This window comes from Sprattus sprattus (genome assembly GCF_963457725.1).
Source record: "Sprattus sprattus genome assembly, chromosome: 6".
NCBI lineage: Eukaryota > Metazoa > Chordata > Actinopteri > Clupeiformes > Clupeidae > Sprattus > Sprattus sprattus.
The window spans coordinates 21,465,366-21,492,320 of NC_137925.1; the positions used below are offsets into that span (position 1 = coordinate 21,465,366).

The following is a 26,955-nucleotide window of genomic DNA, read 5'->3' on the forward strand; positions in this document are numbered from 1 at the left end:
CAAACCTTATCAGAAGAAATGCTTGGTAAGTATGATGAGTTTAAACATAGCTTTCACCACCATGTCTCACTATGGGTAAGTTCTCTACCAGTTCAAAAACCCCAAATATATAATTATTTCTGTGTGTGTGTGTGTGTGTGTGTGTGTGTGTGTGCTGTATTCTACACATTATACCATAGAATCAGGAAAAGATGCAGTCTGCACTGTCTGTGATACTCAGCTCCCTTACCAGTGTAGTGAACAGTAGTAGCAGTGTTGAATTCAGGACTGCTTGCTTGGACAATATGAAGGTAAGGACTACTTCAACAAATCCTAAAGCGAGAGATATCACGTGTTTGCTTTATAAGTCCTTTATAGAGGTAGTTGTGTACCTTGATTAAAAAGCTGAAGTCTCTACCTCAAACAGGTCAGCATGACTAAGCTTTCAGTAAATAGTGAAATACATGTTACTAAGCAACAATAGAACCAATTTAACCAACTGTGATTCATGCATTTAGCCACACAAATAACCTGCTGGGTCAAGACATGGGCAGAAACGTATAGGCTTTTAATGAAATGAAAAGAGCTCCCACTAGAACCAGTAGGGTCCCATCAGTGCTCAGCTTTAACCCCTTTAAACATGTGAGCACTGTCAGTGCTTTGAGGTCCTGTAGAATATGTTCGCAGTATTAACTGCTCGGTTTTGTTCATATGGAATTTCAGTAGCAGTTGTCTTTTGTTTGTCTGTTTTTGTACAAGCACCTGCAGTCTGTGTGTGTTTGTTTGTTCCCACCCTTGCTATATATTGCAAAATCGATTTCTGTTATACACTGTTTGGGGTTGGAAGTGCTGATGATAGGCTTGTATCTTATCCTGTTTCAGGTACAGGACACTCATCAGCTGTCCACGTCTCTTGAGCGATCGCTTCACAACATCACAGGAAGTCGGCTTCATCCACTTCACAGGTGCGGCCCTAAGAAGGTAATATTTTTAATTTGGGCCTGTTTTAATCACCGTGGGTCATCAGCATTCCTGTAAACTCTTAACAAGCCTCACCCTTGAACAGCTATCAAATCACCTATTTCCGGCAATCGCCATTTCCTTAAACAATGTTATCTCACCTCTCTGCTGTAAATATTACTCAATCTTTCGCAGGTCTCATACATCCAAAGCACTGGCATTGTACACCAGTGATACGTATCTATATTGAGCAGAGTGATGCAATAATGGTCACGGGGAATGTTAACTTTTTGCCTTCTCCTTTTAGCCTGAGATTGGAGGTGGGCATGGCTCTGCAGTCCAGAGAACAGAGGAGCAGGAGGAAAGTAAGAGGGACTTTGTACTTTCATGCTAAACAACCATCTATTGTATGTGTGTTCAGTTTAAATGTATAGATATATTAGAGTTCAGGCATGAGAATCACTCTCCTTTCCGCGAAATTCGCCGTTTTGAAAACAAAATAGGTGACCTACGTGAATCATGTAGATTCGATGAGTTTTTATTTTTGTGGGGGGGGGGGGCATATTCAGTGTGCTGCGAACACGCAGACCTGCCAACCTGCACGCATTTTGTGTAGCCGCCCCCTCCCCTCGCGAGTTTTTGGACATCTTTTTCATATTCAGATGACAAGTACTATTGTAAGCATGCACCTAGTGGTGGCGGCGGCAACGTGCTCAGTGTTGCCAGATTGTAAAGATAATTAATTATATCTGGCAACACTGGGAAAGCGATTGATCAATGACATTTCTGTCTACAGTCAGAGCTCACGCAAGAAGGTGGAACGTAAGATATCCTTTCCAAAACGTGTAAAGATGTAATAACAAATTTGTGAAAGACCCAGAGAAACACTAATATCCGACGAGGCAAAATTCCAGACAATTGTGGAATCCCTGCTGGACGCATTTTTTAGGTCTCGAAAGGAGAACATGTCCGGGTAAAAGATGACGTCTGGTCACTGGCATTTCTGAGGTATAATGGGAAGTGGGGGAGTAATAATCAAGCACATAAATGTGACCGTAATGTTAGCATATAAAACGTTAAAACATGTGTTCGGTAACTTAACGAGATGATTCATTTCAAGGGGTATAACCTTCAGATACATTTGTATAAAAAAGTTAGCCGTAATAGCAAGCATATTATGTGATGAGCCTGGTTACGAGACGGCTACGGTGTGAATAACTGATGGAGTAGGCTAATTTAGCTGCAGTAAGTTACTGCCAGTAACGTTAACTCAAATGCCACAGAGACTCCCTGTTCTAACTGTTCTAACAGCGCTGTACATTCAGAACAGCGCTGCCAGGATCCTGATGAGAGTCAGGAAATACAATCACATAACCCCCATTTTACACTCACTACACTGGCTCCCTGTCTCATCCCGCATTGACTACAAAGTCCTTCTTCTCACCCACCAGTGCATAAACGGTCGTGCCCCCCCTTACCTGCAAGAACTCATCACTCCCCAAACATCAAATCGCCCCCTCAGATCCAATAACAGTTTGTTCCTGCAGGTCCCAGACACCAGGCTACGCACCATGGGCGACCGGGCCTTCTCCGCTGCAGCCCCGCGACTGTGGAACAGCCTCCCGGACCACTTAAGGGCAACACAGACACTGGGCTGTTTTAAGACTGGCCTAAAAACGTTTTTATTTAGAAAGGCATTTCCTACTTTTTATTTAAAGTTTTAATTGTATTAAACTGTGCTTTTGCTGAGAGCTGTTTTTAGCACTCTGAGATTCTGCTGGAATGAAGAGTGCACTACAAATAAAATGAATTATTATTATTTATTATTAACTTTGAATCGCTCTGTTGGGGGCAAAGTGACCATTGCAATAGTTTTTGCTAACGTAGCAAATAATTCCTACTATTGCAGCCATTCAACCTACAAGCCTTGCAGGTATAAAACAAATCATGACGTCAGATGACGATTTTTCAGTCTTATTACCATAAACAAGACCCAATACAGAGCAACCCTGAGCACTGACATGATAAGCACTTTGGTGACAAGAAAGGTGAGCATGGCTGCAAAGTCACATGAAAGGCTTCAGTGGTGCTCTGCTCAAAAAGGCCAATATATGTATTTACAAATACAGTACCAGTCAGAAGTTTGGACACAACTTCTCATTTTTATAGAAGTTTTTTCTTTACTTTGATTATTTTCTACATGGTAGATAACACTTTGTTTGTTTAGTGCATCATTCTATATGTGTTCTTTTGTTTAAATGTCTTAAGTATTAATCAACAATGTAGAAAATAATAAAAGTAAAGACAACATTTCTTAAAATAATTAAAGGTGTGTCAAAACTTTTGACTGGTACTGTATACACTGTATATATTCTTGAACCGTGCTTAATGATGCAAAATGTAAAGATCTCTTTTCATTTATGGAATTCTTGTCAAGGAAATATGATTGTATTGTTTTCTTCGCTGCTGATTTATTATGTTGAATAACTGGATGATATGGCTGTGAGTGGGGAATTGACCACGTGCAAAGCACCTGCCAAACTGAGCGCAAAGGGGCCTTGCCAATAAAATGTATTGAAATCTGAGTTACATAACATTGTATTGGCTGTCAATCATGATGAAAGAGTAGACCAGTAAAGTTACAGCATGTCCAACATCTCTTGTGGGGGTTATGCATTAAGCCATTTGTGGTGCCCTTACCACATTGTGCCTCATATACTGTAAATGTATGAAATGGCTTGCATAATACTTAGTAAGGAGGCCATCATTTTTGACTCATGGCTGAAGTTAAGTTTCTCCAGCTCTCCCCAGGTTGGAAAAACAGCATCTCAAAATGCATCCGATTGATGCTTTAAAATATGGAATATTACATTTTGCTTGCCCCCGGAGCCCCTAGAGGGGTAATACCCTCCTCATCTTTTTCACCCCTGACCCGTTTTCATGCCTGAGAGTTAGACTAATGTAAATATATTTAGACAGAGCAGGTCAAACCCTTAGATTCTCTTTAGAATGTGTGTTCAGTCTAAATGTATAGATTCTGATATATAAGACTGATGTATATATATTTAGACAAAGCAGGTCAAACCATTGATTCACTTTACCTACCCTGTCCTACAGCCTGTGTGCGGGAGGTGAGGGAGACTGACGATCACGCTGAACTTGTGTCCTGTGCCGCTAAGAGACAGGGGACACCGCCCTCTGCTGGTGAATCACCTTCCTACAAGCAGAGACCCACAGAGGTGTCCGAGCTACAAGAAAACCTGCTTTCCTCCTCACCCGTTTCCCAGAGCCAGCTGTGTGTCAGGAACATGCCATCAGTAACAGTCGCCACAAACATCTCTAACCAAATACAACAGGCAAGGACCACAATTTATGTGCTGTTGTATGAGAGTTATCCCAAACCTTTTCGTCATTTTCACCCAAATAATTTGCAAAGAGTGCACAACGGCTCAGTGGTTATGATAAACTTGTTGATACGTTTTTTTTATTATTACATTTATAACGTGGCTGAGTCTAATGGCATTTCTTTTTGCCCTTTCCTTAGGAAGACACACAGTGGCTTGAAGAAATTCAGGATTTTTCTGAATGGGACTGAAGCCATCAGGACTGATAATACTGTTTTAAACAAAAATATTGTGTAGCCTTGTTTTGAAATTGTTGCATTTTTGTATGCATATCTGTTACTACAATCTTATATTTGTAAATGTTACTAAAGTTATAATTGATGGCATGTGCTTCATGCAGGGGTAAAATTAACTCTCAAATATTGTAGCCTACTCATTGATTTGATTTGTCACAGTCGTACTTGATCACAACTGAAGTGATAATAAACAAAAGTTTTTAAAGTTAATTTTACGTAAAGTATTCGTGTTCACGTACAACGATAAAATAAAGTTGGATCACTTTTTGATGAAGAACGCAAGCACCAGTGTTTGACTTGCGAGTAGCACGCGCGGTTTGCGTGTGTGACGTATTTTCCGTTTCCACCAAAGAAAAAGAGAAGCGATTTTCGCGGCAATCTGAATTGACTGCAAGTGTCAAGGAGCCCCCCCAGGCTTTGTTATTTCCAGGCGAATAACGAAATAGCAGGTCTAATTACATTTAGGCTCTTGGGCTGATGGCTGTGTTAGCACGATCGCAATACAAGTGTAGCTATCCTTCAAGAAGATTTTTTTGTTAGCTGCTTAGACAACTTGTTAATAGCTAACGCTAGCTTAGTAACTTAACTTCACTACCAAGATACTGTAACACGTATCATTGCTTTTGTATGTATATTTGTCGGTTGATCCAGTAATTTAGTTAATACAAATACGATGGCGATGCCAAACACCGATCAGATTAAAGAAGAGTTGGAGTTGTTCGATATAGGCTATGAAGATGAATTGGTCCTTGACAAAAGTAAGTGTCACTAATGTTATTCCTGCTTGCTAGCTCACCAGCTAGCCAATTTATGTATCCTAACATCGGTTGGGTTAGTTTAGTTCAGTTTAGTTGGTACATTTTCCCAGCATGTAACCAAACATGTCAATGGTATTTATTTGGTGACGACTGTCATGGCTGCTACAATTAACTGAATGTTCGATGCTTAAGGTAATCATGTATTTGGATATCGTTTGCAACTTTCTATTCGCTGTCGCTTAAAAAAACTAACGTTAGGTTCCATAGCGACACATTTGGAAGGCTGTAGGTTGTAAAACCAACACGGTTACTCGAGCAATATTTCTATACTATGATTTCCACGTCCGTTTCTTAGTGCTGGAGCAGTGTCTGTGCCACAGGATGAAGGGGGACGAAATAGTTTTGGAGTGGGTCGCCTTCAGCACCACCAAGGGAGGCCGGAAGCTGAGTCTGGACCACCTGGAGCAGTTTCAGCATGAGGTGAGCAGATTATGATGATGGTCGTGTTGGTCGTTTCTGAGGAGGCCGTTAACGTTAGCATCTTTTCATTGTTTTGGTTCGGCATGACTTGTTGGTAGACACTTTTCTGCATATAGAAGAGTGAGTATTGAAGAGTGAAGCTTTCTCTGCCTGTGTTCGATACGACTGATACATAGTAAGCTCTTGAGAGGGGACCTTCATGAGATATCTAAGCGATTGCGACATTTATATGTCATGTGCACTCTGCAGGTTTTGAATAAGAAGAACAAATCCAAGCAGAGCGCTAAGAAAGACGACTCGTATAACAGGACCCGGGACATCAACTCTATTCAGGATCTGTATCCTTACTCACTTGAGCTGCTAAAACACACATATACAGCCGCGGAAAAAATTAAGAGACCACTTCAAAATTATCAGTTTCTCTGGTTTTACTATTTATTGGTATGTGTTAAAGTAAAATGTACATTTTTGTTTTATTCTATAACCTACTGGCAACATTCCTACCAAATTTCAAATAAAAATATTGTCATTTAGATCATTTATTTGCAGAAAAATGACAATTGGTCAAAATAGCAAAAAAGATGCAGTGTCTTCAGATCTCGAATAATGCAAAGAAAACAAGCTCATATTCATTTTTAAACTACACAATACTAATGCTTTAACTTAGGAAGAGTTCAGAAATCAATATTTGGTGGAATAACCTTGATTTAAAATCACAACTTTCATGTGTCTTGGCATGCTCTCCACCAGTCTTTCACATTGCCGTTGGGTGACTTTATGCTACTCCTGGCGCAAGAATTCAAGCAGCTCGGCTTCTTTTCATGGCTTGTGACCATCCATCTTCCTCTTGATCACATTTCAGAGGTTTTTTTATGGGATTCAGGTCTCGAAATTGGGCTGGCCATGACAGGGTCCTGATCTGGTGATACTCCATCCACACCTTTACTGGCCTGGCTGTGTGGCATGGAGCATTGCCCTGCTGGAGAAAACACTTCTCAGAGTTGGGGAACATTGTCAGAGCAAAAGGAAGCAAGTTTTTCTTCCGGGACAACGTTGTACTTTGCCTGGCTGAGGTTTGTAAAAGACCATAAGGATTGAACCAAAGCGGACTGGAGGGTCTCCTAGTTCGTCTTCTCTGATGAGTCCAATTTCACAGTAGGTGCAAGACTCTGTGGCTTGTAGGCCTCTCCAGGTCTCCGTCTAACCATCAGACGACCATGTGTTGGGCAAAGCTGAAAATTGGACTCATCAGAGAAGACGAACTAGGAGACCCTCCAGTCCGCTTTGGTTCAATCCTTATGGTCTTTTACAAACCTCTATGTGTTTATGTCTCACAGCTGGCCTTACTGTATTCATAAACTGATGTGTTAGTCATTCTTGACTCAGACCCTTCAGAATCAAAGCTGAGGAAGAGGAGGAAAATCTGCTAGACTCCTACTCCTACTCCACTCCGGCCAAGGTAACATCTGTAAAGGAGCTGTATTTGTAAAACGGCTGTTACAGTTTTGACCAACATTAGTTTAAACTCACACCTGTTTCTTTGAAGGGTTCCCAGAAGCGAGCTCTTACTACACCAGAGCACCCCCAGTCCAAGAGATGTGCTCGCATGAGCAGCCCTGGGCTCATGCTCTCCCCTGCCAGTTTCTCCCCATGGTAATTTAGTTTAAGAGCACACATACTCATGCACCCCTATCTCTCCCTCAAACATATACACATATGCGCTCTGTAATTCCACTGCTATATATCCTTGGAAACACACCGTCATTCCTTCCATGCTATCCACTCACACATACTGACAATTCATACAAATAACATGACAAAAGATACAAACACAGAACTGACTACCCATTGTTATTTCATTATTTTCTATTTATTGTTTGACCTTCCCTTGTCTCTCTCTACCTCTCATTGTGTCTGTTTCTCTGCCTGTTAAGTGCCACCCCTTCACAGAAGTACAGTGTCCGCAGCACCCGTGGGGAGGTGGTGTCCACTTTCGGGGAGGCGCAGGACAAGCTCTGGAGTGCCCAGAAGGGTCAAAGGTCGGTGAGTGTCATGCCGCTCCTGTGCGGAGAGGATGCGCTGACCTCCAGCTACAAGTACATGTTCCAGCGGCTCAGAGACATCCGTGATGGTGGGTCCTCACTGACCACACACACTCAAACACACTCTTGCACTCACACACACACACACACACACACCCACACCCACACTTCGCTGCGTCTATTCTGCACGTTTGATAACATGGGGTTTGCTCTGGGAAGTCAGTTTTTGGCACTTGAGAGAAGTTCAGAGCAGTTGATAGATTATTTTTTTTCACAGGCAGGTTTGTGAGTACTACATAGGTAGGTTTGCCTGAACTGAGGCATTTAATTGATACATCCATTCGTTTGTGGATTGTCCTTAGTGTGATGAGGGCCAGTACAACACAGAAGCCATCTTTGAATTTTCACCCTAGTCTTCCGGTCTTGATATAAATGTAACTGAATAATTACTGGTGTTTTTCCTCCTCCCCCTCTCCTCTCTGTTATGTTTATTCTTTTATTCAGTACTGACTGAGAAGATTGAAGGCTTGGGAGAGGAACTAAAGCTCCACTTCAACATTGAGGAGATCTCCCCTGTGTCCTTGCCTGCACAGGTAACCCTCAACCTGACCCTCGCACACAGCACATCCTGGATAACGGCCTGCTCCACCCTCTGTTCTCTGTCCACGCTGTATATTGGTCCTACTAAATCATGGTGGGGTTTGGTGTTCTGCAGGCTTGTCCTTCTTGCCGATACCTGATTATTGACCCATGCTTTTCCATAATAGGTTTGCTACATTTCTGAACCCACTACAATAATGAATGTTAATGATTCATCATTCAAAATGAAATGGTTGATGTCTTACTGTAATATTAGTGCATAATATGTATGTGTATTAGTTTGTTTGCTTCTTTATTTAGTTCCAAAGATACCTAGTATAAGGAGGATATACATTTAATTAAGCGGCTGGCACCTGACCTCTTCTTTAGGTAACCCTTTTGTACTGTCTGTGTGTGTGTGTGTCTGTGTGTGTGTGTGCGCCCCCAGGAAAAGATGACCGTGTTGGGTCAGGTGTGTTGCGACAGCAACGGGAAGCTGAATGCCCAGTCTGTGCTCCTGGAGGCGGGGCAAGAACATGGTGGGAGGCAGGTGCGGCTGGACCTGTCTGATCTCAGGGAGTACTCCCTCTTCCCCGGGCAGGTGAGCTCGCTCACGCATAAGCACACACACACACACCACACACCCACACGCATAAGCACACACACACACACACGCATAAGCACACACACACACACACACACACACACACACACACACTTGCTCTCACACATAAGCGCACACACATAAGCACACACACACTCACTTGCTCTCACACATAAGCACACACACTTGCTCTAACACATAAGCGCACACACACTCACTTGCTCTCACACATAAGCACACACACTTGCTCTAACACATAAGCGCACACACACATAAGCACACATACACACATAAGCACACATACACACACACTCACTTGCTCTCACACATAAGCACACACACACACATAAGAACACACACACACACAAGCACACACACACACACACACACTTGCTCTCATACATAAGCACACACACACTCTTGCTCACACATAATCACACACAGACACATAAGCACACACACACACGCACACACACACACACACACACACTTGCTCTCATACACAAGCACACACACTTGCTCTCTTTTTTTTTAATTAGACACATAAGCACACACACTCACACACACACAAGCACACACACAAGCACACACACACACACACACACACACACCACACACACTTGCTCTCACACATAAGCACACACACACACACACACACACACACACACACTTGCTCTCACACATAAGCACACACACTCACACTTGTTATCACACGTAAGCACACACACACACACACACACACACACACACACACACACACACACACACACTCACTTGCTCTCACACATAAGCACTCTCACACACACACACACACACACATAAGCACACACACACACACAAGCACACACACACACACTTGCTCTTATACATAAGCACACACACACACTTGCTCACACATAAGCACAGACACACACACACATAATCACACACAGACACATAAGCACACACACATACACATAAGCACACACACACATACACACACACTTGCTCTCATACACAAGCACACACACTTGCTCTCTTTTTTTAAATTTAGACACATAAGCACACACACACACAAGCGCACACACACACACACACAAACACACTTGATCTCACACATAAGCACACACACACACACACTTGCTCTCACACATAAGCACACACACACACACTTGCTCTCACACATAAGCACACACACTCACACTCACACTTGATCTCACACGTAAGCACACACACACACACACACACACACACACACACTCACTCTTGCTCTCACACATAAGCACACACACACACACACACTTGCGCTCTTTTTTTTTAATTTAGACACATAAGCACACACAAACACACTTTCTCTCACACATAAGCACACACACACACTTACACACTTGCTCTCACACATAAGCACACACACATACACACACACACACACAGACACACTTGCTCTCACACGTAAGCACACACACACACACACACACACTCACTTGCTCTCACACATAAGCACACACACACAAAAACACACAGACACACACAAGCAAACATACACACTTACACACTTGCTCTCACACATAAGCACACACACACACACACACTCACACACTCACACAGACACACTTGCCCCCACACGTAAGCACACACACACACACACACACACACACACACACACACACACACACACACACGCACGCACGCACACACACTCACTTGCTCTCACACATAAGCACACACACAAGCAAACATACACACACACACACACACTTGCTCTCACACATAAGCACACACACACACACACTTGCTCTCACACATAAGCACACACACAGGCACACTCACTGGCTCTCTCAGACACACACACACACACACACACACACACACACACAAGCACACAAGCACACACACTTGCTGTCACACATAAGCACACACACACACACACCTGCTCTCACACAGAACCACACACACACTTGCTCTCACACATACGCACGCACACACACACACACACACACACACACACACACACACACACACACACACACACACACAAACTTGCTCTCACACATAAGCACACACACACACACACACTTGCTCTCACACACACACACACACTTTAGCTCTTACACATAAGCACACACACATTAGCTCTCACACATAAGCACACACACTTACTCTCACACATAAGCACACACACAGAAACACACACTTGCTCTCACACACACACACACACACACACACACAAACTTTAGCTCTTACACATAAGCACACACACATTAGCTCTCACACATAAGCACACACACTTACTCTCGCACATAAGCACTCATACAGACACACTCAATTGCTCTCTGGCACACACACACACACACACACACACACAAGCACACACACTTTAGCTCTTACACATAAGCACACACACTTTAGCTCTCACACATAAGCACACACACTTACTCTCACACATAAGCACGCACACAGACACACAAACTTGCTCTCACACATAAGCACACACACATTAGCTCTCACACACAAGCACACACACTTACTCTCACACATAAGCACACACACAGACGCACACATTAGCTCTCACACATAACCACACACACTTGCTCTCACACATAAGCACACACACAGTTTTGTATCGCGCGGCATGAATGCAATACTCAATATAATTCCAGAACACTCCATCCACTCACTACTCCATCTTCTCCTCTCTACTTTCCAGGTTGTCATCATGGAGGGAATGAACACCGATGGCCTCAAGTTTATGCCATCAAAGTTGTTTGAGGTGAACTCTCCCTTGATACAGCTCCAGCCATATATAATGCTGCTTAAGCATTCTCAAAACATCTCTTCAGTTTGGTTAACAGTTTGTTTGTTTGTTTGTTTGTTTTTTTGTTTGTTTACTCACTCTGTAGGGTGTTCCTCTGCCTTTCTATTCCCCTGAGGTGAAAGAGGAACCTGAGGAGGGTAAGAGAACTAAAATGAACCAAACGTGACTCAGGAGACTTGTGTACGGTCATTGTTAGACGACCCTGCTAAATGATTGCAAGCTAAAATGAACCCATCAACCTAGGAACTAAGTTTTAGATTGCGGGAGAGGCTAGTGTTGGATTCATGGTATCACAAGAAAGGTGATGCTATTCATGAAATATGACAGAGAAATACTTTGGCTTTATCCGTCTAGTCTTCCATCACTTTGGTTGATCAGATTGTTAGGATTTAAAGTCTAAATTCAGGGTTGTGTAACCATGAAAAGAATTCTTATCAACCTAATCATCTCTTGTGCTTTGTGAAGAAGCAAGATGTGCAACTGTTGCACCAGAATTACATTGATCTATCAATTCAGTGTAAGAAATCACTTCAGACGATGCTCTTTCCTTATATTTTTCCTCTCTTTGCATTTGTAGAGTCTCAGCCGGTAATGGTCTTGACTGTCTGTGGCCCCTACACTCCTTCTGATAGCTTGGCTTATGACCCTCTGATTGACCTGCTGAATGTGATCAGCAGAGACCGCCCTGACGTCTGCATCCTGGTAAGAACAACAGCACCAGAGCACAGTGGTGAAGATGCTATCCCGTACTGACCGCATGACGCATAAGTTTGGGCTGCATTGGTTACCTGATGAATGGGAATGAATGCATTCATAATTTTCCTAAATTATTTTCTTTGCCACAGTTGGGTCCTTTTGTTGATTCAAAACACGAACAGATTGAGGTATGTTTTTTTTTTTATTGTTATTATTTTATTTGTGTTCTGTTGTTTTTGCTGTCTCTTTTCTGCATGCATATATTTCATTGTTTTTGTTCCTTTTGAACAGAAATGTCAAGTGACTGAAACCTTTGAGAGTATATTTGCAAGATGTGTGAACAGTCTTGTGGAAGGAACAAGAGGGTATGTGCTTTCCTTTTCATGTTGTTAAATATGTATATATTTAATTAAATTTACATTTATGTTTTTAAAGATAAGCTTGATTGTCTGTTTACAATAGAACTCTTGTGTATCAGAAACTTTACTTTCCTTTAAAAATTATTTATTTCAAATTATTTTTGATTCTATCCTATGAAGAATTGGATGCAAGTTGGTGTTCGTTCCATCACAGCGAGACGTTCACCATCATTTTATTTACCCACAACCCCCTTTCACTCTGCCTGACCTCAGTAAGGAGGACGTAGAGGTCAGTTACACACTCCTCAGACACGGCCACAGGCACTTTTTGTTATTTTGAAAATGAGTTTCCTAGACATGAACATATAGTGATTATTTTCTGCACCACTAATCATCATTACAAAATAGCTGTGCTGCTAAGAGACTGTTTGAATGGAATGTTTACTTCCAGCTGTACTTCATGAAAAAGACATTGATGGTCATCCTGCGGTCCGTTTTCTTGTTTTCTGTCCTTAACAGAGAGTGAGCCTGGTATCCGACCCCTGCACTCTGGTCATTGAGGGCGTGACCTTTGGCTTGACCTCTACAGATATTCTGTTTCACATGGGAGCAGAGGAGATCAACAGGTAACATGAAAAACACATGGGGCCCTAATTGAATTGACAGGCAAGAAGCAAAGTCTGCCGCACATACACTAAAGCTCTCATGTGGCGTTTAGGAGACTTGTGCTGACCCACCCATGTTTGTTTCCCTTTGGAGGGAGCTTGAAAGAAGGAGCTGCGATTTTTTTTTTTTTATTATTATTATTATTATTATTATTTAATTTATTTATTTTTTCAGTTGTATACTTTCAAAGTCTATCTTATTCTCCAACATGGCCTGCACTATCTTTTGAAGTTTCGGTGACTGTACACATTTACCCAGAACAATTTGTCTTTATCAAAGCAGTGCTCTGTCCCATTTGCCCATATACACAATCTCATAAGGGTCAAGACAGGAGCATACGAATAACCTATAGCATAAGTATGTAATTCCTATAACTACCTATAACATAGGTGTGTAAGTCCTATAACATACTCTTCAACTGGTGCATTTTAACACTACATAATTGCTTTATCAGTAAGATCGTATTTATATTGTGTTCTGTGCTCTGACTTGATCATGGTGTCGTTTTAGTGCTGCTGGCTCTGACCGGTTCTCCCGAATCATGAAACACATGTTGACCCAGAGGAGGTGAGACCCCACAAACACAGCCGCACACAATCACTTATGCACACATAACCACTCTACAAGACCGGTCTAATGACTGATCAATGACTAAATCAAATCAATCAGATACTTGTAGTGCCTTTGCTCGCTCCCTTCACATCTTTGCCCTCTGAATTCCTCTTCTCCTCTCTCCTCCACAGCTACTACCCTCTCTACCCGCCCACAGAGGAGATCAACATGGACTATGAGAAGTTTCAGCTGTACAGCCACATGCCTGTGACCCCTGACATCCTCGTCGTCCCCTCAGAGCTGCGTTACTTCATCAAGGTAAAACCTGTTTGCTGTTCTGTAGGATAGTTAACATTGGCAGGAAAAAGCTGGACAGATAGTGTTCGTGTGCATACAAAGTCAAAGTCAAAATTGTCACAATAAAAGCCTTTAATGTCCTATCGGCTGGATAGTACACATTTTTCAGTAAGAAACATTGTGGTTAAATAGAAGCCTGTTGAATCCTACCTGATGTAATCTTTTTGATCTTCCTCTCGCAGGATGTGATTGGTTGTCTGTGCATCAATCCTGGGCGTCTCACTAAAGGACAAGTTGGTGGCACGTTTGGCAGGTTGGTCGTCCAGAGAAGAGCCCCAGACGCAGATGGGAAGAGAAGAAGTCCCTGCTTAGCTGGACAAGTTGTGAAAATATGAAACTGAAAGGTGTCAATAAAGACTGTACATTTGTAATGTTGTTGGTCATGTAACCTAAGTGTTTTTTCTAATCTATAAACTTGAAAATACTGGGGGAAACTTTTTTCATAGTGTATTTCTTTTCAGGCTTGTGATTTGTGCAAAAGCTAAGATCATCACTCCAGTTTGCTGTCTTCTACCCATCTGTAAATTATAGTGTCAATTCTGTGTGGTTAAACTTATCTTTATAACATGATTTCCAGTTTGTCTTTTTTGATGAATTTAAAGATTTATCATTAAATAATTTTATACAGCACCGTTTCCTTGTTTTTTGAGTTGGTACTTATAAATAATAAAAATACGTTTTTTTGGTTGGAGAGAATACAAATATTTTTGCATTTTTATAAATTAAGAGTTCACGTTTGACGGCGCAAAGATAGTGCTTTTACTTTGAAATGTACCCGGAAGCAATTGTTCAGGCGCGCGCAGTCGCATATCAATCATTGCAAACATTCGACAAGCGAATATGGCTGCGGCAGTTGAGAGTGTCGTGAAAGTGTGAGTTTTTACATTTAATACTTCTACGGGTTGTATGTAATCTTAACACTATATTAAAAATGTTTGATGTAGTTAGTGGTGTTCATAAAATACCGCAAATACAGTCGGCATATCGAATAAATCCCCATGAGTAGGTGGCTATCAAGCCTGCTAACTGCGCCTGAGTCCATTGTTGTTGTCTTTGAAAACCACGAATATACTATTAAAATTGTTGAAGAAAAATGGTTCTTCTTATATGTTTTACGTCACATGTTGACTCCAGATCATGGAAACCAGTTTACCGTCGTCGTCTGAAATTGAATGGCCCTCTTGCCTGCTAGCGACTTAATGTTTTTTGTTAAAGGACTCTTTTGCCTCCTGTGGTGTTCATGCGTAACACGTAGCTAGTTGTCTGCAGCGATGTTGGGAACACAATAGGTAATGTTGACTTACTTACCTTATCTATTACTTGTGTGTCTGTTCGCTTTATTTGTTTGTCGTGGACTTTAGGCTCGGTGAGCAGTACTACAAAGATGCCATGGAGCAGTGCCACAACTATAATGCCCGCCTCTGTGCGGAGAGGAGCATCCTGATGCCCTTCCTCGACTCCCAGACGGGGGTGGCCCAGAGCAACTGCTACATCTGGATGGAAAAAAGACACAGGAGTCCAGGTCTCTATTTCTATCTATCTATGTGTGTGTGTGTGTGTGTGTGTGTGTGTGTGTGTGTGTGTGTGTGTGTGTGTGTGTGTGAGCTCGCCGCCTATACGGGTGAGTGTAAATAGTGTTAATTGTATGATGACATGAGACGATTGAAAGGCCTGTCTGGTGATTTTAAATCAGTTCAAGGCTAATGTGAGTGATTTTGTTTTGGTTATTGTCAAATAATATTTGTATTATTAATAATGAGGGCATAGTTAATAGCAATATAAGGTTATTAACTTAGATACCGGCATTACTCAGTAAATGTGTCTATATAATCTAATATACTTAATTAGCTTTTATCTTTTGCATCGTTGTAATATATTAAAAACATTGCTTCAAAATGCCACATTTACATTTTGGTTATTAAATTCTTTTCAGGCACAGCCCCAGGACAGCTGTATACATATCCTGCCCGCCGCTGGAGGAAAAAGAGAAGGGCCCACCCTCCCGAGGACCCTGCTCTGGCGTTCCCACCTCTGAAAGCAGGTAGGTCAGCCTTGTCCGTCTCTAATGAAGCTCTCCATCCACTCCAAATGTAGCTGCAGTCGTTTATGGCCTCATCCCACTGTTCCCCCCTGCACCCCTCAGGAGCTCACTGCTGTACAGTAGTAGAAGGGTGGACTGGGTTACACTGCTGCTTTCAACTGCTCTACAAATGCATGCATCTAAATATCCACTAAAGGGGTGCAGGGATTCATGTTCAAGAAGCGAGGCAATCATTTCTGTGCCTTTTGGATACCTTCAAGCAAATATGACTAGTTCTTAAGAATCTGTGGTCAACATCATAAGAACAGTGTAACCGCACAATTGATTTTACACAAGGACTTAAAATGCAGTATTCATTTGTGTGTCAATGCTTTTATTAGCCAAATATGAATTCATGTACGTTTTCACCTCCTGTATGTTGCTGAGCTATGCATCTAAAATATGTGTGTAACTGTTGTGCACACTCGCCATCCATACATTGCATCACATTCATTCATGAAGCAGACACTTATCCAAAGTGACATACAGTACAGTACAGATCTCCATTTCCATCATTGTGCGTGTTCCCTGGGTATTGAGGCCATGATCTTGGTTGGTGTTTGGTACCTTGCTCTACCAGTTGACCCAAAGGAACACTGTGTGAATCCTGAGCGTCCTTGTCTGTGTTTCGCTCCGTGACAGCTGAGCTGGAGTTGGGCCTGAAGAAGGACGTGATGCCCCCTCTGGACGGCAGTAGTCTGGAGGCCTTGCTGAAGGGGGAGCCCCTGGACAAGAGAGGCACCCCAGAGCTCCGGGATACAGAGGATACAGCCAGCGTGGCCGAGATCACAGCCACGCCCAGCCACACCGTCTCCACACGCATACGGAAGGTACGCAGCTGCACAGAGGTGTGTTTGTAGAGTGTAGAGTATAAGTGTATAATCTATGTGTACCTGTATATGAAATTGTGGGTGTATACGACTGTCTGTCGGTGTATTGTGTGTATACATATATGAGAGAGAGAGTGTGTGCGTGTGTGTGTGTGTGTGTTTTCTGTTATGTGTATTTGTGTGAACATGAGTATATTTGTTTACTTACTAAGGGCTGTTTAACTGCCAGATTTCCTCCCTGTGATTGGTTGAGAAGGTTTTCTTCACCTGGTCTTCAACCATCTCCTCTTCTTTCTCCTCAGAGGATCCTGGAGCCTGATGACTACCTGGATGATCTGGATGATGAGGACTTTGAGGATGAGACCCCCAAGAGAAGGGGCAAAGGGAAGTCCAAAGTAGGTTACTGTTACTGGGGGCATCTCCCAAAACCACTGTTGTGCATCATCCATAATGGAGAGAGAGCTGTCAAAATCCTACCTTATTTAATGCATGTGAATATACTTCATGAAAGTAAGAGTGGCACTCTTTAGAAACAATTAGACCCGAAATATAAATTTAAGAAAAACTTGAGTATTTGCCTTGCAGAAATGTCCTTTCACACTCTTTAGTGTTAAGACTTCCATAAGGATGTGAGGTAGACACACCATAGGGACATGATAGCAGTCCGATTGATGAGGATTTTACGTGTCCAATAGTTTTAGAATGCAAACATGCGCCATCCTGATGTATGACGTGGCTTGTCTCCATTGGTCACTCAGGGCCGAGGCGTTGGAAACGGAAAGAAGAAACAGGAGGCGTCGGCAGCCGCCATGGAGGATCGAGACAAACCGTACGCCTGCGACAGTGAGTTTCCCCTGTCCTCTTTCATCGCATATCTCATGACTCGGTCAAAGGCTGAATGCATTGGAGTGCCTGCTTCACAGTGCAACCAAGTCCCCGCTAAGCCAAAACCCTGACCTTTTTTGAGCTTCTGTGCGCTTTGTACTACAGAAGTAAAGCGGCTTTGCTACCCTTCATATGTGAAAAGGTTTCTTTAGCTTTTCTGTAGTGTCTGCTAGCGTTATGTATATCTTCCACTGAATGCTGCGTTTCCTGTCCAGTCTGTGGGAAACGGTACAAGAACCGGCCGGGCCTGAGCTACCACTACACCCACTCTCACCTGGCAGACGAGGAGGGGGAGGACAAGGAGGAGGAGATGCACACCCCAGTCCCACGCCATGAGACCAAGAGTAAGAGTTTACAGGGATATGGGTTTCGCAAAATATATATTTATTTCCTACACACAGTAACATGCCAGCCTATGGCACTTTTGTTAAAGCACTCCAAGATTTGAATGGCCCTCTGTAATGATCTAATCAGTTTCCTCGATTGCCATTAGGCTAACTAATATTGCACAAACTATATTTGGCCACTTTCTTTTGCAAAAGGACATCTGTGTTGATGGGTTTTCGTTGGAGGTGTTCAGAGAGAAAATTATCTTTTGCTGAAAAATAACTGTATTTCTATGTTCTGTCCATAGCCCCTAAGAAAGGACCCAATGGATTGGCCCTGCCCAATGATTACTGTGATTTCTGCCTGGGGGATTCCAACATGAACCAGAAGACTGGACAGTCTGAGGAACTGGTGTCATGTTCAGACTGTGGACGCTCTGGTACGTTGGACCTCTGCCCCACTCTCTCTCTCTCTCTCTCTCTCTCTGCCTCTGTCTGACTCTCTCTCTGCCTCTGTCTCTCTCTCTCTCTCTGCCTCTGTCTGACTCTCTCTCTGCCTCTGTCTCTCTCTCTCTCTCTCTCTCTCTCTCTCTCTCTCTGCCTCTGTCTGACTTTCTCTCTTTCTTACTCTCTGCCTCTCTCTCTCTGCCTCTGTCTGACTCTCTCTCTGCCTCTGTCTCTCTCTCTCTGCCTCTGTCTGACTCTCTCTCTGCCTCTGTCTCTCTCTCTCTCTCTCTCTCTCTCTCTCTCTCTGCCTCTGTCTGACTTTCTCTCTTTCTTACTCTCTGCCTCTCTCTCTCTGCCTCTGTCTGACTCTCTCTCTGCCTCTCTCTCTCTCTCTCTCTCTCTCTCTCTCTCTGCCTCTGTCTGACTCTCTCTCTCACTCTGCCTCTGTCTGACTTTCTCTCTTTCTTACTCTCTGCCTCTCTCTCTCTCTCTCTCTCTCTGTCTCTGTCTGACTTTCTCTCTCTCTTACTCTCTCTCTGCCTCTGTCTGATTTTCTCTCATTCTTTCCTCACCTCAATCCGTCTCATTGTCTTTGTCCTCGTTCTCTTTGTAACACCCCCCCACTGTTGGTGCGGTTCCCAGAGTCTCTAGCTATGTCAAGGTCAGGCCGTGAATCCTGCCACAAGGTGTCATTCCCAACTCCCATTCATCTCTCTTTTACTGAGGATTGTTCTACTTTTTTCCACTAATGAAAAACACAGCCATGGACGTAGCCAGAAACTAAACCAGATGGAGAAACCTCTACCTCTTAGCCTGGCATATTCCCCTTGTACCCGTCCTTTGGTAGACAACTTAAGTCGGTGTCACACCTCCTCATGCTAGTGTGTGTGTGTGTGTGTGTAATCCCACAGGTCACCCGTCCTGCCTGCAGTTCACACCGGTGATGATGGCTGCGGTGAAGACCTACCGCTGGCAGTGCATCGAGTGCAAGTGCTGTAACGTCTGCGGAACATCTGAAAATGACGTGAGTGACTCACACAGCCCCACTTCAACACGCTTAGTTTGTCTGACTGTTGACTTGTTGAATAGCATCAGGACTCCTACGATGGCATAATGTTTGGGTGTTAACCTCTCTCTTTCAATATAAGCAAGTGTTAAAAGTTTGTCATTTACTAGGAGTCCAGTAGAATGAAAACCATAACACGTGAAGATCCCTTTCTGGTCTGCGTTCTGTTTATGATTCCCTCCGTGTCATTTCAGGACCAGCTCCTGTTCTGTGATGACTGTGACAGAGGATACCATATGTACTGCCTCTCCCCTCCCATGGCTGACCCCCCTGAAGGTACGGCCAAAGTCCAGCCCTGCATCAGCTACCTAAGAACTACACTTCATTGCACAAACTACAACCCTTTAATGATGCAATGTCTGTGTGTGTGTTACAGGAAGCTGGAGCTGTCACCTGTGTCTGGAACTTCTCAAGGACAAGGCCTCCATCTATCTGCAGCCTCAGCCTCAGATGGACGACTAACCTTCTTATCCCACTCCCACGGCAGAGACCAAGAGAGCACATTGCTTCTACTGCACACCCACTCTCTGCTTTTTCTCTCTCTCACACACACACACACACACACACACACATGCTCATACACACATGCTCATACACACATGGACAGACACACACAAACACACACAATCACATTTTTACATATATTCACACACATTTTTACAAATCGACACACTCACCTTACGTGCACAAACTCACACAGCACAGGACAGATTCTTGCCATGTCTGCAGAGACTTGCCACACCATCTTACTTTGCCTGTCCTCTCCATTCCAGCATGCGACTTCACTTTTCCACTCTATAGATGGTCCATTTTCCTGCATGCCAGTCATCGCTGAGACACTAACCAGGGATTGGCTGATCTTTTCTTTTCACTGCCTTCCTTCCTTCCTCTTTTCTTCAGCATCTATGTTACACCTGAGGCGGTTGCCTGAATTGGAGACGGTTGATGTTTTTATGTATTGCCAAATGTATGTGTCTTATGCAGGCTAAAAACAACAAAATAAGGAAGAAAAAATGTAAAGGCCAAAATGATTTGGATAGCTTGTGGTGGTCTTCTGTAGTGCTGTGTCTCGGATATATACATCTGTTGTAATGGTAAGTTAATTGTTTGATGTAAAATGCTTTTTTTATTATCATTAATAATCACAGTAGTACTTCCTGCACCTGCAGGGTATTCTGGTGCCAAGGTCCTGAAGATCACAAAAAGAATGAATCACTCCATGTCCTAACTATGTTGGGAATGTACAGTCATAGTTTTTAAAATACTCACTGAAACTACAAAAGATAGTTCTAGGTTTGGGGTCCAGCTCAATAGCATGCGAGTTGTGTTTTGATACACTTGCACGGCCCTCTTCACTACACATGTCTGTGGAGGGCGGGTGTCTTTTAGTGTGATTTTGTATATGAAAGATGACGTCGATAGCCAACTGATTATGCCTAAATATAGCAAGTTCCGTATAACATTTTCTATTTGTCTCATTTTTATTTTTAGTGTTTTCAGTGGTATATCATATTTTTGTATTTGTTCATTAAAGTAAATGAATGTGTTTTTTTGTTTGTTTTTTACTTTGTATTATCTTTTCCTCCTATTAAAGTATTCATGGGACTGAAAAATATGCCTCATCTTTTTATCACATTTTGCAAAAGGAAAAACATACAGTATGTTCACAAAATAATTGAATAACATGAAGCTTTTTAAATTCTTGGATTACAGCTGTAAAAAAAAGTTGTAGAATCTGTGACATCCTTGTATACAGCCACCTTATACTTAAAATGAACGTCTGTGCATATACATTCATATAATGTTCTGCAATATTGAATCATTTCATATGGAGTGCTGACAGTCTTTGTACTTAAGAAGTACAGAAGTTTGTCACAGCGGAAGGATCAGCTTCTCACAGTGTTGGCTCTAGCTGCTGATAATCCTCTAGTATTCAGTGCTCAAAAATATTCCTGTGCATCATATGGCAAGACGGTTGTCGGGTTTTGATAAGAAAACGGTGAGGGAAAAATACAACATAGTGCTACACGGATGTCAAAGAAACACCCACATGTCTACTACAGTATTGGTCCTGTGTGGCTGTAACGTCATCACATCATGATAGTGGTACATACAGAGGCGTCTTGCTTTGTGTCGTATTGCACCGCAGGCTCTTCAGATGTGACGTCCATCAGCGTCCACAAAGGAGTGAAATGAGAAGAGAGGTGTGCAATCCATCCTCAGCATCTGCAACATTCACCTCACCCACCAGCCAATTGGTGCTAGGAGTCACACAATTAGTGCAGTGTGCAGTTAATGTGTCTCAAGTGATTGTATAATAACGACGCCTGTGTCTGGAAGGTCCATTCACTGATCAGTATTCAGTATTCCTGGCTACTTTACACCATGAAGATCAAAGATCACTCCAAGCAACTCAGAGAAAAGGTTATTTAAAAGTTACAGTCAGGGGAAGGAGGAAGAGAGGAGTGTCTGCAATCCATCCTCGTCGTCTGCGACATTCACCTCACCCTCCCCATTGGCCTCACCCACCTCTTCTTCCTCCTCCTGTCGGCGCTCCACCTGCACAGCAACAGCTCCTTGAAGGTGACGCGGAAGTGGTGGTTGCAGAGGGCGTAGCAGATGGGGTTGACCGTGCTGTTCACGTAGCACAGCCAGTATCCCAGCTGCCACAGCTGCTCGGGCACGCAGCTCTCGCAGAAGGTGGACACCAACACCATGATGTTGTACGGCGTCCACGTGACAATGAACGCCAGCAGGATGGCGCTGAGGGTGCGCGCCGCCTTCCTCTCCCGGATCAGCGAGGAGCCGCGAAGCTTCTGGAAGGTTCTCGACGCGCTGGACGTCGTCACTGCCGCCAGGAGGGAGATGGAGTAGGGGCGGACGGACGGTTGGTTGCCGCGCCCGCGGGTGGTGGGAGGATGTTCAGGTGTTGTGAGACCCTCCCTCCCATCACCCACCTGGACTAGGGGCATCTGCACGCTTCTGTTGAAGTCCTCATCATTGCGGTCACCACTGGTGCTGTCCAGGCTGCTGTTGCTGTCATGGGTGCAGCCACTCCGCTTTTGGGAGTTGGAGGACCCGGCGTCCCTCACTTGCCCGCTCCTCTCGCCCTTGAGACAGTGTAGGAATGTGATCCAGCAACTGCTCACCTCTCCTCTGCTTAACCCACCTGCCTCTGCCTGGGTGGGGCTCTGGGCTTGGTGCTCTCCAGAACTGCTGGCAGTGCTACTGCTGGACTGGGAGAACTGCTGCACTGAGGCCTGTGGCAGAAGACACGCAGGGGAATCACCTTAGAGGAGCACCATGCAGGGGAATCATTTTAGAGGAGCACAATTGAGGGGAATCATTTTAGAGGAGCACCATGCAGCAGGGGCATAGCTACTGGCACTAATGGATGGTGTCACAAAAATTGTAAAATAAGTTTTGTTGTATTTGTAAACTGTAAGGTGTTACAAATGTTATAAGTTTGTGTCTATAGTTCAGGTCTCAGGTCTTACAAAATGTGCCCTTACATTGCGGAAAATGTAATACAGAATAAGCTTTCATTATTTCCAAATCTGGAAATGTGATGCAATAGATGTGAAAGTAGTGGAAATCACCGTATGTGAAGAAAATCCTTTATACAAGGACAAAAATCCTTATGATTTATAAGTAAATGCAGGTTACCTGCGATGTGACAACCAGGGCCGTGGTCACCGTGCCAGTCAGGCCGGCGAGCTGCTGTGAGCGCCGCTCTGTCTCACGGTAGACCCTCCAGTACAACACCGCCATGATGGTGACCGGCAGATAGAACGCTGCGATGGCTGTGACAAACGTCATCGCCGGCACGTGAAAGAACTGAACTGAGCAGTCACCTTCTGGAACCTTCCTTTCACCCACAACGTCCTCCCAGAACAAGATGGGGGGTGCCCAGATCATCAGAGACACCCCCCACGCCAAGGAAATAATGATGGCCGCCCTCTTTGGGGTCCTTTTGGCTCTGTAGGTCAGAGGTCGTGTGACGGACAGGTAACGGTCGCAGCTGATGGCCAGCAGGTTCATCACAGAGGCATTGCTGGCCACGTAGTCGACAGCCAACCAGAGGTCACAGGCTAGGTTGCCCAGCGCCCATCGGCCAATCAGGATGTAGGTTGTGTAGAGGTTCATGGACACTGCGCCCAGGATGAGGTCAGCCACAGCTAAGCTCAACAGGAAGTAGTTGCTGACCGTCCGAAGGCGGGAGTTGATACGGAAGGAGATTATGACCAGAAGGTTGCCGACGATGGTGACAGCAGACAAGGGTCCTGTTATGAGGAGGATCAGAACCATCTCCCAGGTGAAGACTTTTGCCACTGGTGCACCGGTTGCATTGGAGTGGTTGGAGAAGTACTGAGGGGGATGGGTGGAGATGTTCATGGGGAAGGACTCAAAGGAGAGAGAGGATACTGATGGACAAGGCTGGTCTAATAGACTCATGTTGCCAGTGGAGATAGGTTTCCATCACTGCATGTTGTCACTCTTTGGTGTGGCATCTTCAGGTCCTCTCTTCATAGTTGAGGAAGACTGTGAGGAGAGGAAGAAGAAGAATAAACCTTTGCTATCTATGCAGCCTCTTTTTTCGTCCACTTTTAGTTATAGTTACCATACAGTTAAGCTCTTACTAGACGCCTGACTCAGTATGTCGTAGGCATTTCATGACTGAATGGGCACCGCATCAGTGGATGTGATTGCCGTAGACAAGCGGCTGCTACCAGTGGTAACACTTTAGAATGAAAACGCCATAAGAGTGACATAACCATGTCATAACCATGTCACAGCAAATTAGATTTGTTAGTCATGTCAGTAAGTGAAAATAACATAATGTCAAGCAGTCTTTGTGTAGTTTTCATGTTACATTATTACATAAGTATATGGTGCCATAGCATCAAACAATGCAAAAGCTGCTGAGTAAATAGCATCTGATAAAATAAGTTTATTTCATGTTTGTTATATGCTGGAGGGTTTTGGTAAAGTGTATCAATTTGCATACAGTATTGAGAAGAGATGTGTTGCATCATCTCTAATGTACTAAAGTACCATCATATACAGATGGTCAAGAGCTCAAGAGAGAATTTGAAGTGGCTAACTGTTTGTAATAATGCATGATATCATATCCCGGCTCAGATCATTCTTTTTCGGTGTAAATATATCTTCATACCATCTGTGAAATCTGTAAAAGGAACCGTCCAAGGAACTGTCCAAATGTATTTTTCTTCAGCCTAAACTAGAAGCATAAAGTGCTGCTCCGTGGAACATCTGACAAGCAAAATTCATCATGTTTTTCAGTGAGCTCCAAATGTCCCCAATAAATCTCCCCCATGATGACCTACATTATGAATGATGTATGCCCATGTTTGCTCAAACTTGCTATTATGAACTTATAACAGCTGACATGCAGTGCAAACTGACTATAAAACCAAAGTCAATATCATGTTGTTCATATCCCAGTTCTGTATGTAGTTTTGTTTGCCTCTGCTGTAGCAACCGCAAGCGGGAGGGGGGGGGGGGGGGGGGTCACTGCTTGTCATCCTAGAGCATAGTGTTCTTTTGCATAACCTTGCAGCCTAACTGAACGTTTTCTGAACAACAAGAACACGCTGCGACAGGAAGTCACTGGAAGAAAAATGACGTGACGTCACCGTCTTGCAATCAGTCTCACAATCAACAATTTGGGACATGGGATTGGTTTGCAAAAATGTGTGGCAAAAATGTGTGGCTCACAGGACTCCTAATAGTCCGCAATGTACAGCCACTGTCCAACTGTCTGTCTATCTGATTTGCTGGCAGTGTTTTGAAAGTGAGGTTACAGCCAACTGCATATACAGTCTTAAGAATGGGGGGGGGGGGTTAGGGTTAGGGTTAGGGTGGGTAGCAGGGGGGGTTTATAGCAGCCCAGCATAAAAAAGTAAACAGCCGATTCCAGCGTGCAGAACCGCATAAGCCTCCTCAAACAGACATGGCATAGAGGTCCACGGATGTAGATCCTCTTCTGAGACACAGTGACTAAGCCATGAGGAGGGCCAATGGCGTCACCAAGTCAGAGACCTTTCAAAGGAAAAATAGAGCGCCACTTGAGAGCTCCACCTTTCTTGGCAAACTGGGAGAAGAATATGGAGGTCAACTTCAAAGCAGGAAAGAGTGCAACAGTAGAGTACAGTGCATGAGGCTGGATAACCCTATATGTACTCTTTCTCCCATGATCTGTCTATCAATATGACAAATGGTTTTGTTTGTTTACCTTGCATTTTCTGCATGGCTAATTTGTTTAAGGAGTTTTTGATTTGGTCTTTAGCTATGGTTGTGATCTGGCATCTGAAGAACTCATGTTTCAATTAGCAATGTTTTATTGCAGTCCCATTCAGAACCATGGTTCCTAGCAACATTAACTAAGACAGACTCCATGGAGTCTGTCCCACATCCCGTAAGAATTTCAGAGCCAGAGTTACATTTGGAAGACGTTTCAAGTTGTAACCTTGACTGTGCTGAAATAATCACTTGTACTCAGGAAAGCATTCCCAAATATGGTAACGGTATCCCTTTCCCTGTCAAAGGAGCTGTGAGGTTCAGATTGAGTATGTCTGAAATAATTGTCTGGGTGTCTGGAGACAGCAAATCTTTTTTTTCATCAGCTGATGAATAAAATGAGACCAGACTGGTACATCTCAAAAGACCTGCAGAATTAAAATGTTATCTGTGTCATGGTAAACCAGCTGTATTTTTCTGTTTTATTAAAACCAATAGGTTTCATATTGAACCTATAGACAAGGACAATACAAAATATATGAATAAAAACAGGAATTTAGGCATGGATTTTGATCATGTAATTTGCTCCTGTTG

At 43.5% G+C, this 26,955-nt stretch overlaps 3 protein-coding genes across 3 annotated transcripts; 2 read left to right on the top strand and 1 right to left on the bottom strand.

Annotated features, from left to right (window-relative positions):
* Positions 1 to 5,067: 5,067 nt before the first annotated feature.
* Positions 5,068 to 14,801, top strand: pola2 (polymerase (DNA directed), alpha 2; the record flags this gene model as incomplete). Its single annotated transcript, XM_080840124.1, has 18 exons — positions 5,068 to 5,337; positions 5,693 to 5,817; positions 6,067 to 6,155; positions 7,213 to 7,276; positions 7,364 to 7,470; positions 7,752 to 7,948; positions 8,364 to 8,452; positions 8,887 to 9,039; positions 11,729 to 11,791; positions 11,922 to 11,973; positions 12,414 to 12,538; positions 12,682 to 12,720; positions 12,824 to 12,897; positions 13,072 to 13,180; positions 13,411 to 13,517; positions 14,068 to 14,124; positions 14,301 to 14,427; positions 14,649 to 14,801. Exons 1-18 carry the CDS (start codon positions 5,253 to 5,255, stop codon positions 14,799 to 14,801), a joined length of 1,815 nt encoding a protein of 604 aa, XP_080696250.1. The 5' UTR covers positions 5,068 to 5,252.
* Positions 14,802 to 15,305: 504 nt separating this feature from the next.
* dpf2l (D4, zinc and double PHD fingers family 2, like) lies at positions 15,306 to 21,593 on the top strand. Its single transcript, XM_080840508.1, has 11 exons — positions 15,306 to 15,338; positions 15,828 to 15,988; positions 16,400 to 16,507; positions 17,189 to 17,376; positions 17,679 to 17,771; positions 18,135 to 18,219; positions 18,477 to 18,605; positions 18,896 to 19,027; positions 19,946 to 20,058; positions 20,295 to 20,376; positions 20,477 to 21,593. Exons 1-11 carry the CDS (start codon positions 15,307 to 15,309, stop codon positions 20,560 to 20,562), a joined length of 1,209 nt encoding a protein of 402 aa, XP_080696634.1. The 5' UTR covers position 15,306; the 3' UTR covers positions 20,563 to 21,593.
* Positions 21,594 to 22,598: 1,005 nt separating this feature from the next.
* chrm1a (cholinergic receptor, muscarinic 1a) lies at positions 22,599 to 24,495 on the bottom strand (the record flags this gene model as incomplete). The annotated part of the gene is made up of 2 exons (XM_080840892.1): positions 22,599 to 23,360; positions 23,767 to 24,495. The coding sequence occupies 2 exons, from the start codon at positions 24,493 to 24,495 to the stop codon at positions 22,599 to 22,601; spliced, it is 1,491 nt and encodes a 496-aa protein (XP_080697018.1).
* Positions 24,496 to 26,955: the final 2,460 nt, after the last annotated feature.

Bases quoted from the DNA above. Each gene is read 5' to 3' on its own strand.
- dpf2l (XM_080840508.1), top strand. From the start codon at position 15,307: ATGGCTGCGGCAGTTGAGAGTGTCGTGAAAGT. The intron at 17,377-17,678 runs GTACGCAGCTGC...CTTTCTCCTCAG, and splicing joins TCTCCACACGCATACGGAAG to AGGATCCTGGAGCCTGATGA. The intron at 18,220-18,476 runs GTGAGTTTCCCC...TTTCCTGTCCAG, and splicing joins CAAACCGTACGCCTGCGACA to TCTGTGGGAAACGGTACAAG.